Source organism: Eretmochelys imbricata, chromosome 6, assembly GCF_965152235.1.
Source record: "Eretmochelys imbricata isolate rEreImb1 chromosome 6, rEreImb1.hap1, whole genome shotgun sequence".
Lineage (NCBI taxonomy): Eukaryota > Metazoa > Chordata > Testudines > Cheloniidae > Eretmochelys > Eretmochelys imbricata.
This window is the reverse complement of record NC_135577.1, coordinates 126769233-126782602: the sequence shown is the minus strand read 5'-3', so window position 1 is coordinate 126782602 and position 13370 is coordinate 126769233. Positions and strand designations below refer to the sequence as shown.

General features: G+C 47.4%; 1 protein-coding gene across 6 annotated transcripts in view; it reads right to left on the bottom strand.

Annotated features, from left to right (window-relative positions):
- Positions 1 to 13370, bottom strand: part of TRIM9 (tripartite motif containing 9) — a 127868-nt gene that overhangs the window by 34053 nt on the left and 80445 nt on the right. For all 6 annotated transcript variants that reach the window (XM_077819662.1, XM_077819664.1, XM_077819659.1 and 3 more), the window contains exons 4-5: positions 4878 to 4988; positions 3131 to 3284 (exon numbers count right to left, since the gene is read on the bottom strand). In XM_077819662.1, the coding sequence (XP_077675788.1) occupies positions 3131 to 3284; positions 4878 to 4988 (265 nt within the window). The remainder of the gene's footprint in view (positions 1 to 3130; positions 3285 to 4877; positions 4989 to 13370) is intronic.

Genomic DNA, 13370 nt, shown 5'->3' with positions numbered 1-13370 from the left:
GAAGCGTCGCACTCGGGGAAGGAGGCAGCGAGGCGGGGGCGGGGGGAGCTTTGCTGCCGGTGGGTGCAGAGCACCTGTTAATTTTTCACCGTCAACCAGGACCGAACTCTGCCAGCATTCAGGAGGTTGAAGGGGAGGGGGGAAGAGCTCCACAAACATCATTGATGAGTATAGTATTAAATGGTTTGTTTAAAACTTGTACCTGTATTAAATTGCTTGTTTAAAATTGTTTAAAACTTATACTGTTTATGTATATAATGCCTTTTGTCTGGCAAAAAGAATTTCCTTGGAACTTAACCCCACCATTTACATGAAATCTTATGGGAAAATTGGATTCGTTTAACATTGTTTCGCTTAAAGTTGCATTTTTCAGGAACATAACTGCAATGTTAAGTGAGGAATTACTGTACAGGAGACTCTGCTGTACCCTCCCAGGGACGACGCGCACTCCCCTCACTCGCCTCATTCCTTCCGTGCCCTTTCTTGGCCTGTCCCTCCCTCTCCGAGCTTGCTGGGTAGGGTCCCAGCGTGTGCCGCCATTTCCTTCCATTATTACTTAGCTCCGAAAGGAAGGGGAGGGGCTCAATCATCTTACACCCCATATCAGAGCTCCAAAATACGGCCATGCGGGGCTACATCGAACACGTCTGCAAAGGGAGAAGAATAAGGCCCTGCCCCTCCAAACCGAGTACTGGGGGGGGAGGGATAGCTCAGTGGTTTGAGCATTGGCCTGCTAAACCCAGAGTTGTGAGTTCAATCCTTGAGGGGGCCATTTAGGGATCTGAGGCAAAAAAAAAAAAATTGGGGATTGGCCCTGCTTTGAGCAGGGGGTTGGACTAGATGATCTCCTGAGGTCCCTTCCAACTCTGATATTCTGTTCTATTCTAAGTCGTGGGAACAGGGCAGCAGGTGGGCACCCGCTGCTCATAGCGCTCGGGTGGGGCAGAGCTGTACCCCGTACCCCCCCACGCCAGCCAGCCGAGCGGGAGCATGCCGCATGCTTCTAAAGACGGAAGCAATTTACTCCTGTCCAGCACAATCCTGGGGCAGCAGCGGGACTGTAGCTCTGAGGGGAACCTCTGAGGCCCAGGGCCTCCCCACAGGTTGGTGCAGTTTGTGCAGCACCTATTGCTCAGGCCCACAGCGTTCCTGGCCCACGTCGGGAAATGGTCTTCATTGAGTGGTTGCCCAGTTATGTGATTCTGGTGAATTCCGTGTATTCTTAATGCAAAGGGAAAGGGAAAGGCAGCTAAGCCAGCGGCAGACTTGCTTTTGCTAATTAAAAACAAACCCCTTAGGCTAAATTATTAATACAAGGGAGGAAGGAGACTTCCCACGGCCTGCACGATTTGTGTGCAAGCTGCAGAGAAAGTTCAGCCCTGACTGGGTTTGACCAGACTTTCAGTCTTCACCACTCTATTAAAAATGCAGCTGGTGCTTTAAAACAATGGTCCAATTAACTAACGGTGAGCCATGGGTGCGCTAATTGTCAAGGTGTTGGTCATGTATCAACTAATTGCGTATCAGAACATCCAGCTGAGACAGCAATGAATGCCCAGGGCCAGATCCTGAGCCGGTGACCTTGAAGTCACTAGAGTTACCCCAATGGGCACCACAAGCAGTCAAGAGGTGTAAGCTTGGCTCCACCCAATCACAGTTTGCTGTGTCACAGCCAATCAGCATCTTCTTTCAACTGCCAGGGACTTCACAAGTCGGAAATTGCTCCCAGGTTGCGACGGATCCCTGCAGCTCTGTGAATTAATGAGACTTCGCAGAGGTAGACCACCGCGGAACCAGTTGCCCACGAGGAGAGAATATAATCAGGAGGAAATTAAAATTAAGATGAAGTGCTTAAAAAAACAAACAACAAAGAAAAACAAAACACAAAACAAACAAAAAAAAACAAACCCCAAGGAAAAAGCCAAATGATCTGGATGTTGTGGTTCTTTGCTACAATGTAGCGTGCAGAATGTTTCTGGCATGTCTGAGATGATAACGCTCTCGGGCTCAGGCAAATTTGCATTCTTGTTTGAGAGCTGTGCTTTCAAGTCAAGTCATTCAGACTGGAGACAGACAGCACGTTATCTAGGCAATGCAAACCACCATTCAGCAGCGTGTGTGAGAGCTGTGGGCATGTGTGAGGGATGTAGGCATTTCTTTATACTGCTTCAAAAGCCTCCCCCCTTCATACGCGTGAGAATTCCCACTGAAGCCAAAGGGACAGCGCGCATCAATCAGTCAAGCAGGATTTGGCTCCGAGTGTGAAAAACCTCATCTCCTTTGAGATCTGCACAATTGGGGAACAGGTGGCCTCAGCATCATGGGTTCGGGACTGTTTCCAAAGCACGGCCAGGTGCAGCTGTGCTCTCCCCGACTCTCGTTTAGAAGAGAACATCCTGGGCAGCCAGAGATGCAGGGACAGCAGGTTGTTCCTCCAGTTAAGACAAAATTGAGCCAGGAGGCAAAGAAAAAAAAAAGAAAACAAAGGCTGGTTCTGATTTCCTGAGCGATCTCATACGAGTCATTCAGCCTCTTTGTGCCGTGGCTTAATAATGCTGATACCTATGGGTGTTGTGAGGAGAAAGCAATTACAACTTGTGAAGTGCACTGGCCTTTTTGGAGGGAAGGTACTATATCAGATCCCAGCGCTGGGCACCTCCTGCAAAACACGGGCGGCCCCGCCATTGTCAATTGTTTGTACATGCGCACACATGCACTGAGCAAGAGACAGTCCTTCCCCCCAAAACTTCTCCTCTAGACACAAACGGTGGCAGAAAGGAAGGATTACTTTACTACCCCTATTGTACAGCTGGGAAACTGAGGCACAGAGCGACTGAGTGACTTAACCAAGTCCCCCGAGGGAGCCTGTGGCAGAGCTGAGTATTGAATCTGGAACTCCAGAACAGTTGCTTAACCATAGGACCTTCTCTGAGGTTTTAAACCCACCTTTCTTAATTTTTATTTGTAAGGCAACAAATATCTTAAAAAACCAAAGTCCCTAGTAGATAAAATTAGCTCCAATGTGTTGCCCCTTTACATCCAGTGATTTTTCAGTAAACTCAGAGATTGTGGTGCGCACAAGCCAATGATAGGTGAGTGTTATTTGTTAAATGTACGAAGATAGGCTTACCTTTCATCTGCACAAAGTCGAGCTGGTGGATGGATTGCAGCAAAGGCGCACTGTCCAGGTTTAAATCAAAGTCTGTGGTCATCCTTGGGGTTAGCGTCCCTTTTCCCCACTGGTCCTCGGTCAAGTGCACTCTCCTGATCAGAGCATCGGAAATCTGATTGCAAGAAAGACCTCAGCTATTACACGCCAATCCAGCAAGTGCTTTGTGCCCTAGAAAGAGCTGGTTCTTTGACAGTAAAAGTCAACAGGGCTTGAAATCAAAGGCTTACCCACGTTGAGTTTTGGCGTCACTAAAGTTTCATGGTGACTTGAGTTTTGCCATTGACTTCAATGGGGCCAGGGTGTCACCCAAGGGCTCTACCAAGGCCATTCATTTTAGGTTTAGATTTTGTACAGTACTTCAAGCAGAACCAAATCATGTATCTGGAGCTACTGAGCATCTTAGTTAGGCCAAATGAATCAATGCGATCTTATAGGGGTGACCCAATGCCCAGAGACATCAATGCAAGGGCTTTCACTGGCTGCAGTGAAAAGCCCTTCTTATGAACTATTATTATTCTTGTGAGCCACGTATTGAGTCTGTCTCCCATTAGGGTCCTGGAGGGCTGCGTGTTGTAATATTTATTCTGGAGATACAATAAGAATCTTCCTCCAAACTCTTCTCCCAGTGTCTGTGTTCCAGTGTTCTCACAGGATGAATTCATTCCTGTTTTGCTTCCTACCTTACATGCAGCCTTCTCCAGCCTGTTTCAGTCTCTGACGTCCATGTAAGATTTTTTTTTCTCCTTACAGAAGGCCAGTTTCTGATGTCCTTGCTCACAATGAGTAGTAATTTCGCACAGTGCCATTGAAATCATGCAGAGAAAGGTTCTACTCACGTGGGTTAAGGGTATCAGGACCTGCCTCATAGCTAGTGCCGCTGTGTTTCTTGTGACGAACCAGCGGTACTCTCTCTTAGAGCACAGGGATACGTCTCCCTTGTTCGGTCTTCATTGACAGGTAAAATCTCCAGAAATACACAGCTAATACAGGGTCTGATCCTCCTCATGCTACAGCGGATGGGAGTTTAGCTGCTGAGTTCCAGTGGAACAGGACTGGGCCCCAAAACACTAAGGAATCTTCTTAAGATCATGCCTATGCTAGACTGAAATTGGCAGGAAGAAAATCTCCCTAGATGACTGGGCCCAATCCAATATGCCACCTTGGAGCCCTCTTCCACACCCCACAAATCCCTAGGGTTGCATCAGCAACCTTACACTAGCTGGTAACAGTGGGGCCTGTTACACTAGAAAGCAGAAGCACCCTGCTGCTGGCCATGTCTCCTCTCCTTGGCGAGGCCCCTGACATGGCTCCTATGCTGGTGGCAGGAAGGGGATGGGGATGGGGTAGAGCTTTAATAATCCTTTACAAAGTATTTTTAGACCATTATATATATATATATATATAGAGAGAGAGAGAGAGAGAGAGCACGCGCGCTATTATTAAGTATCACTAAGTATATATTATTAAGTATTACTAAGTATTATCTAGTGCCTAAATACTCCTGATGGGATTGGCACGTTCTTCTAATGACAACGAATATGGACCAATCAACCTGGGGCTGTACTCCTCCGTGGTGTAGCTCCACTGACTCCATCCTAGTTACACCGGGGATGAATGTGGCCTCTGGACCTGCACTCGCTCGCCCTCGCAGTCAGCCCAGCTCTTCTGTCCAAAGGCACCTGGAAGTGAACAGCCACACACCCACCTGTAAAAACCCACTGGGGTCGTTCTCTTTGATGACCTCCAAACAGTACTCCATCAGGCCTGTGGTCTGGCGCAGCTTGACTGTGCAGTGAGAGATCTGGTCTCGTACCACCTGCAACGGGATGAGGAGAGGAGTTTCCAAGTGCAGGTGGAAGCAGTGAGGGTTGAAGGGCATGCGCCCGCCCCCAAAAGGTTAACAGGGGCTTTGCCATTGGGAACAGGATCAGACCATGAAAGGATCAGACTGAAGAACTCTGTCAAAGGACGGGAGCAAAAGACTAAAGAGAACATCAAAGACAGGAGTTAAATAATTGGCCTCCAGAGCCCTGAATCCATGAAGAGCACACAACTGGATTGGATTAATTATTCAGACTAGTGGATTAGATGTATCTCTGCTCACAGCACACCGTTAATACGAGGACACAACACAGAAACAGCTGAGTTACAAATAACTGTTTACTCACTATACACAACATACATGGCCCAGCTACAGATAGACTCAGTCACTCTAGTAGGGATCTAGTGTCTTCTGCAGCAGAAGACAGGGAGACCCACTAGAGGGTTTCCAAAGTATTCTAAAAGGGGGCTACCTAATTCCTATCATCCTCAGCTGGTGTCGATCAGCGAAGTGACTCTGTTTCCAAGGAAGACGTGCCTGTTTATCAGCTGAGGGTCTGGCCCTGTATTTTTAAACTAAACCCATATAAACTTCAACATTATCGATTACTATTAGCAGTAATAACACCTAGTCCTTATCTAGCACATTTCATCAGCAGTTCTCAAAGCGCTTTTCAAAAGAGGTCAGTATCACAATCCCCAATGGGGAAACTGAGGCACAGATTGGTGAAGTGGCTTGCCTAAGGGCAACCAGGAGCAGAGCTGGGACTAGACCCAAGGTCTCCTAAGTCCCAGTCTAGTGCCCTTATTTACTTACAAGGCTACACTGCCTCCTTCCCCTAGTGGTGGGCCGTAGTGAAAGTAACTTCTTCCCAAATGCCAGCGTTGTCAGTAAAAATAGGGTCCTCAGACGCCTCCTTCCTTTATTTTAGGGCTACATCTTTCTCCATGAACTCTTTCCACCTCGGCAGAGCTCAGCCCTCCCTCTGCTTTGAGGGCTGCAGGTGGGAAGTGCTAGATAAGAACAAGGTGGTACTACAGATAGTAGCTGATAATGCTGCAGTTTATATTTTTTGATCAACATATAATCATGTCTTCAGTCTTGCACGGTGCTGAGTCAGCAGCACAGGGCACATCAGAGCAGGCCCTATGTTTGCAGGATGCAACCACTGGTGTCACTGGGCAAGGAGAACCGTGGAAACACATGCAAATTAATCCACAGATCTGGAGGACAGGTCAAGGTGAATTACTTAGCGCTACCCACGAATGACCAGCAAGAATCCGTCCGCAAGAACGCCTGGCACTCCACAGATACAGTCACTACATCTCTCTTTACAGTCCCCGTAAAATCACTGCTTCTTTATGTAATTTACTCTGTGGCTCTCCAGACCATGTTCTCTATGAAGACGCATCAGTTCAACTGTAGGGGGTCCCTAGAAAGGGAAGTGCTGTATGACCCTAGTAGCAGAATACACATGGGTGCACTGACCCTGATCTGCTGAGAAAAATAGCAACACTTTATACCAGATGCCTATACAGGCAGGAAATCACAGAACATCACCATGCTGAATCCTAGAAACAGGAACATTAACATGCCCATCTTTGACCCTTCCCCATGGTCCTTTTTCACGGTGAGTCACTGGAAAGAGTCAATCTTTCTCAGCTCTGGCCCTTGGGTCTCCTGACAGTGAGTTCTAGGAGATGGCGTCAGTGCTTACAACCGACTGGCACTTCAGGGCAAAATTCTCCCCTCTGACCTTTACTGCCAATCTCTTACCTGCCGCAATGGATTTTTGCTGCATACTCTGCACTTATTCAGCATACAGGACTTCAGCTGATGTCGATGGAAGTTTTGTGCACAGGGTACGCAAGAGAGATGTTTCGCAGAGGATAAGAGATCTGTAGCACAGGTCAGTGAGAGTAATTTTATCCTTTTGGCTGAATGCTCCAATGGAAAGTCTGAGACGTTTTAAAAAAAGAGCCCAAAGCTTTGTTAAGTTCTCCTTTAGGCCTCAATCAAGCTAACCGATTCAGTAGATCCTATTTGTTTAATGTGGACAATACAACGTGGACAATGTTTAATACAGACAAAGCACAGAATCATAGAAGATTAGGAAGGGACCTCAGGAGATCATCTAGGCCAACCCCCTGCTCAAAGCAGGACCAACCCCAACTAAATCATCCCAGCCAGGGCTTTGATGGGATGTTCCATCACCATATGCAGCAACAAACCATTTGAAAAGCCTGCAGTAAACGGAAATGGAGGTCACAGTTTCGCATTCATTGCTACAGTAGTTACACCACAGTATCTATGCACCAGCCAGGTACGTGGATAGACAGCACTACTGGCAAGGTAGCTTCATCTGATGACAAGTGAAATGTATCACCCGAGCATCCTCATTGCTCAGATACCGTAAGGTGAAATGAAGCATGCGCTAAACTTCTGCCCATGTGACTGGCTGTTAAGAGTGCAATTACTCCTTCACGCCAATCAAGGAAATCTTGTGTTTCTCAGGTATAATTTAACCACCTATACAGAATTACATACCACACTGAAAACTGTCCAGAGCTCCAGTAACTCAGGCTGATATGCCCACTTATGCAGCAATGCATTAGTTAAAGGATTGCCAACAAATAATTTTCTATATAGCTCCTGATTTGTATTGACTCTCCACAAAAACCCTTTTGCTGGTTTTATCCATCTTTCTAGGAAAACATTATATTCAATTTGATTGCTGTGAAACTGAAGCCAGAGTAATCCCCTTTGGTTTAATTCTCTGGGTCTGAATTTGCTTTCACTTACACGGATGCAAACCAGGTCCAAGTTCACTGAAGTCAGGAGTTGCACCAATGTACTGAAAAGACAACTCTAGTCTGTCCATGCACCAGCAACCCTAACCATATCAACCCAAGAGGATTCACAACTCCAGAAACAGTGTTAACTAGTGCAGTGTTGAGGTAAAACCAGCAGGGGGAGCTCACACATTGTTTTTTGGTATGTTCCACTATACCAAAGTGAAAAGAAAAGGAGGACTTGTGGCACCTTAGAGACTAACCTATTTATTTGAGCATAAGCTTTCGTGAGCTCCAGCTCACTTCATCGGATGCTTATGCTCAAATAAATTGGTTAGTCTCTAAGGTGCTACAAGTACGCCTTTTCTTTTTGCGAATACAGACTAACACGGCTGCTAATTTGAAACCTGTCATTATACCAAAGTGGTGAATGCTAAAGTTTGCTTTTAATTTTGTGACAGCATGCAGTAGTGATGGGTTATCTTTCAAGGCCAGGACATAATGCAGAGAGGCTGCCCTCACCAAGGTATGGCAATTAGAAGAGCACATCAGAGTTTTGCCCTAGACATATTAAAGATTTCCCTATAATTTTGAGGAAGATGTAATTCAATGCTAATTTGACACCCAAGTGAGCTGAAACAATTACCCTGAGAAGGAGGAGCACGGCCTACCGGCCAGGCCAGTAGACTAGAGCCCTGGGTTCTACTCCTGGCTCCGCCATTGACAAGCTGTGTGATCGTGCCCAAATCACATCCCTTCTCTGTGCCTCAGTTTCCCTCCTTTGTCTATTTAGATTGTGAGCTCTTTGGGGCAGGGACGTCTCTCACTATAGGTTTGATCCGTGCCTAGCATAGAACCTCTTAGCAAAAGTGTAATATAAATGATAATATATTGCCTATCTTCATAAAATACACTGTCTTCTAACACCAACCAGCCCCTCACACCTCTTCTATTCCTTCTGCCAGCCATTTCTCAAGAAGCTCCTCTGTATCCAGCCTTATGAACTGGGGTTTGGCTCTTGTTGTCAAAAAGCTGGTGCCTCATGGGGAGTGATGTTCCTGGCTCAGCCGCTGTTCTTTCCACAGCACGCTGCAGCGAGTGAAGGTCACGGCTTCCACTCACTTTGGTTGCTTGATATAGTTTGACATTTTAAATTAGCCAGTTTTAACAACAGCCCCATACACAGCAGCTGTTTGCAGCAGGATGTGTGGCCCTAAACTCAGGGGGCTAAAGTCTGCTTTACCTTTCGGGGGAACAGTGCGTGAACAGATTTCCTGCCAGCCAAGGCGTCAGGCTGGTTTCCCTAGTCGCCGCAGACATGGCCTGCTTCTGCTCTGCAGTCCAGCTTTTTAAACCACTTCAGAGCATAGTTAGGGCTAGTTTACAATGGCCAGGGGAATCAAGCTCCTGCCTTGCCTGCACTGTAAAGGGGAAACAGAAGTAGGACTGGGACCCGAGAGTTTCATCACCTGAATAAGCTGAGAGTAACTTGTTCACGGGCCAATAAAAATCTAACCCCGTCTATACCTTTAACACTGCTCCTCTGGGACTTGGCATCTCACTCCAAAGCCATCTCTGCGGCTCTCACCATTGTGTCGAGCATATTCACTTCATGTAAAGTCCTGAGACCCCGCATGGATTATCGTTAGCCCTTAGTTTCTTGGTTCTTTGGGGCTGATTCCCTGTTGCCTTGTAACCTGGTCTAGTCATTTACGTTGGGCAAAGTGGGTGTAAAAGACTTCTTGGGCCAGATTCTTGTCTCAGGTGCTTCGGTTCTAAACCCCTGTAATCTGACCGTCTTCAGTGGCGGTACACTAGGGTAAGTAAGGGGATGTCTACACTGCAATAAACAACTCATGGCTAGCCCGGGTCAGCTGATTCAGGCTCGCAGGGCTGAGGCTGCTGAGCTGCCAAATTGCAGTGTAGACATTTGGGCTTGGACTGGAACCTGGGCTTTGGGACCCTGCAAGAACAGAGGGTCCCAGAGCTTGAGCTCTGGCCCAAGCCCGAACGTCTACACTGCAGATTTGTAACTGTGCAGCCCGGGCCCCATGAACCTGAGTCAGCTTACCTGGACCAGCTGCGGCCACATCTTTTATCACAATGTAGGCCCCGTGGCTTTCTCAGATTCTCTCCTCACTGGCAACCTTTCAGACAACCTGCTTCTGGCCACACAGCTGCTCTGCAGGATAAGAAGTCGCTGCCCAGTCATGGAACCTGCTCTGGTTCCTAAAGTGCACATTGCCCACAAACACCAACGCCCAGTGAACGCCACCTGAAGAGACTGTGTGTTTCTCTGTCGGTCGGACCGCTGATGAGCTGTGTAATCGCCGGGCCAAATGCACATAAAAGCAGCAGCCTTCCCTTCATCCCATCCTGCTGTGAAAACGCTCCCTTGGGAAATGCACATACGGCTAGGGAGGCAACAAATATGGGATTGGAAAAACAATCTTTATCTCCTAATCTTCTTTGCGACTTAAATCTTGGTTCAGTTCTTGCTGGATAATGAATTCATGGGCTTCTCCCTACAAAGCCAATGCTTTAATAATATCATCAGTGGAACCACCATCTGCTATACCTGGCAATGCATGTAAATCTCAGACGGTTTTGTTTCGGCTAAGTGTTAAATTAAGAAAATGGTTGCAAGGAGAGACTAAGGTCAGTGGCAAGCCAGTCTAACCCAGGAGCCTACTACAGATCAGATGCCCAATGCTGGTTCACATCAGGCCTTGTTCTCTTCCTGCACTTCCTGTGTTACTCGCTGCAAAGCAGAGCACACTGAAGCGTACGTGCAACAGACAATGCGAGTGACTGTACGGGGTTGCCCTGCAGAGCGCAGGCCCTGGATGTGTGCCGATGAAGCACAAGACTGAACATGGGAATTTTAAACCTACAACATTATGCAAAGTCAAAACATTTACGGTGGTCATCAGCAGTGTGATTAGCTGGGTCTGGACCGGGTCCAACACGTTTATGAAGCAGGATTAATGAAATTCCTGCCTATGTCAATAGACACTGAGCGTTCAGCTGTGAGCACAATCGTCCTGTAACTTGGGCCCACTGCTCACACCCACAAAGCTGGACTCATCTGTGCAGGGCAGGGGAGACTGCACCAGTTTGCAACTGCAGGGCCTCCCTGTAATTCATCTGCTAGAGCAGGAGGGAGCGCTGGAGCTTGCATCCCCATGGAAGAGGCTGGGGGGCTCCACCACTTCAAACCTGCAGATCCCACCAGATTATATAAGGGCCTGATCCAAACCCCTCTACGGTCAATAGAAAGATTCTCATGGACTCCAGGGGGATTTGGAAAAGCCCAGAAGAGTCCAGCAACTCTGCTGCACGCATTACTTTGGAACGATACAAACCAAGGATACAAACCAAGCCTTGCTTAATTATGGAACATGCTGGGAAGAGGCTAATAGGATGTAACTGACTGGGTAAGTCATGTTGGGGAGTTTGGCAGTGCTGGGCTGGTTGGGAAAGAGTTCAGAGCAGCTGCTTATGATTTGGTGGTGATCTCTTTGACAACGCAAAGGGATTTTTTTCTTTACATGCTAAAGGGGGGCACCAACCAGAACCCTCTGTTGCTAATTACTGCCTGTCATGGAGCATTTTTGTCAGCCCCTGCAGCTCACTGCAACCTTAAAATAGGCAATTTATTCCAAAAGCTTTTCTTCCCGGTAAGATAACATTAGCTGTAATTTACATTTTAATACAGCCCCTAAAAGACAATAACATCTGCACTCATCTCTGCACAAGGGTCTGCTTTCCTTTTCAGTATTCGACACTAGGTTACTGGATTTTGCAACCTTCACTACCAAACCTTGGCCCCTCAGAGGTCCAAAGGGTGAGCTAGGCCGGAGCTACCATGCAGGAGGACTCCAGTTTAGGACACCCTGTGAGACTCCAACTCCTGCATGTCACCTGTGATCACTCTCAGGGCTGGTCTCCATGGTGCATTGGTCTGCACCAAAGGTGTGTAAATCTTAGCCTGCACGACTGTGTTATGAGCTAACTGGCTCATGTAGATCCTGCTGGTGTGCATGAAAAGTTCCCTAGTGTGGGTTAACATAGTACGGTTTGAAACAGAACTACATTAATGCACATTAAGAAACTTTTAGCGCATGTCAGCAGTGTCCACATAGGTCAGTTAGTATGTGATATGCTTATGACTAAAGCACCACGTAGACAAGCCCTCGATCTCCTGAGATGATTACTGCAACAGTCAGGAAGGAATCACCCTATACAGCATTAGCCAGCAGCATTATGCTTTTTCCACTAGTGGAGGCCCATCGCCAAAGACAGCCCTCAGTTTGATGGACCAATGATTTGATCTGGCATGGAAAATCTCATGTCCCTATTAGATCTGGCTGAAAAATGGTGGTGGGGTGGGGTGGGGATGTTGATTTTTGATTTTTGGCTGAAATTCAATACTGAAAAATTGTGGTCAAAACGAGGAAAAAGTCAATGTGGAATTTCTGCTGTGGTGCCTCGTACTCCTGTTCTCCTTTATAGACAGGGTTGTCTGGTCGGACTACATCTCCCACGATGCACCATGGTCTACTCTCTTGGAGGCAGACCCTGTGCATCAAGGGAGTCCTTGGCCATTGAGCAGCATGGAAGATGTAAGCCGGTGTAGGAGCCCGGCCCATAGAGGAGAATCATAGAATCACAGAACATTAAGGTTGGAAGAGACCTCAGTAGGTCATCTAGTCCAACCCCCTGCTCAAAGCAGGACCAATCCCAACTAAATCATCCCAGCCAGGGCTTTGTCAAGCCGGGCTTAAAAACCTCTAAGGATGGAGATTCCACCACCTCCCTAGGTAACCCATTCCAGGGCTTCACCACGCTCCTAGAGAAATAGTTTTTCCTAATAGCCAACCTAGACCTCCCCACTGCAAATTTGAGACCATTGCTCCTTGTTCTGTCATCTGCCACCAGTAAGAACAACCTAGCCCCATCCTCTTTGGAACCCCCCTTCAGGCAGTTGAAGGCTGCTATCAAATCCCCCCTCACTCTTCTCTTCTGCAGACTAAATAAGCCCAATTCCCTCAGCCTCTCCTAGTAGTCATGTGCTCCAGCCCCCTAATCATTTCTGTTGCCCTCCGCTGGACTCTCTCCAATTTGTCCACATCCTTTCTGTAGTGGGGGGGAGACCAAAACTGGATGCAATACTCCAGATGTGGCCACACCACGGCTGAATAGATGGGAATAATCATTTCCCTTGATCTGCTGGCAATGCTTCTACTAATGCAGCCCAATATGCCGTTAGCCTTCTTGGCAACAAGGGGACACTGTTGACTCATATCCAGCTTCTCATCCACTGTAATCCCTACGTCCATTTCTGCAGAACTGCTGCTTAGCCAGTTGGTCCCAAGCCTGTAGCGGTGCATGGGATTCTTCCGTCCTAAGTGCAGGACTCTGCACTTGTCCTTGTTGAACCTCGTCAGATTTCTTTTGGACCAATCCTCCAATTTGTCTAGGTCACTCTGGACCCTATCCCTACCCTCCAGCATATCTACCACTCCTCCCAGTTTAGTGTCATCAGCAAACTTGCTGAGGGTGCAGTTCATGCCATCTTCCA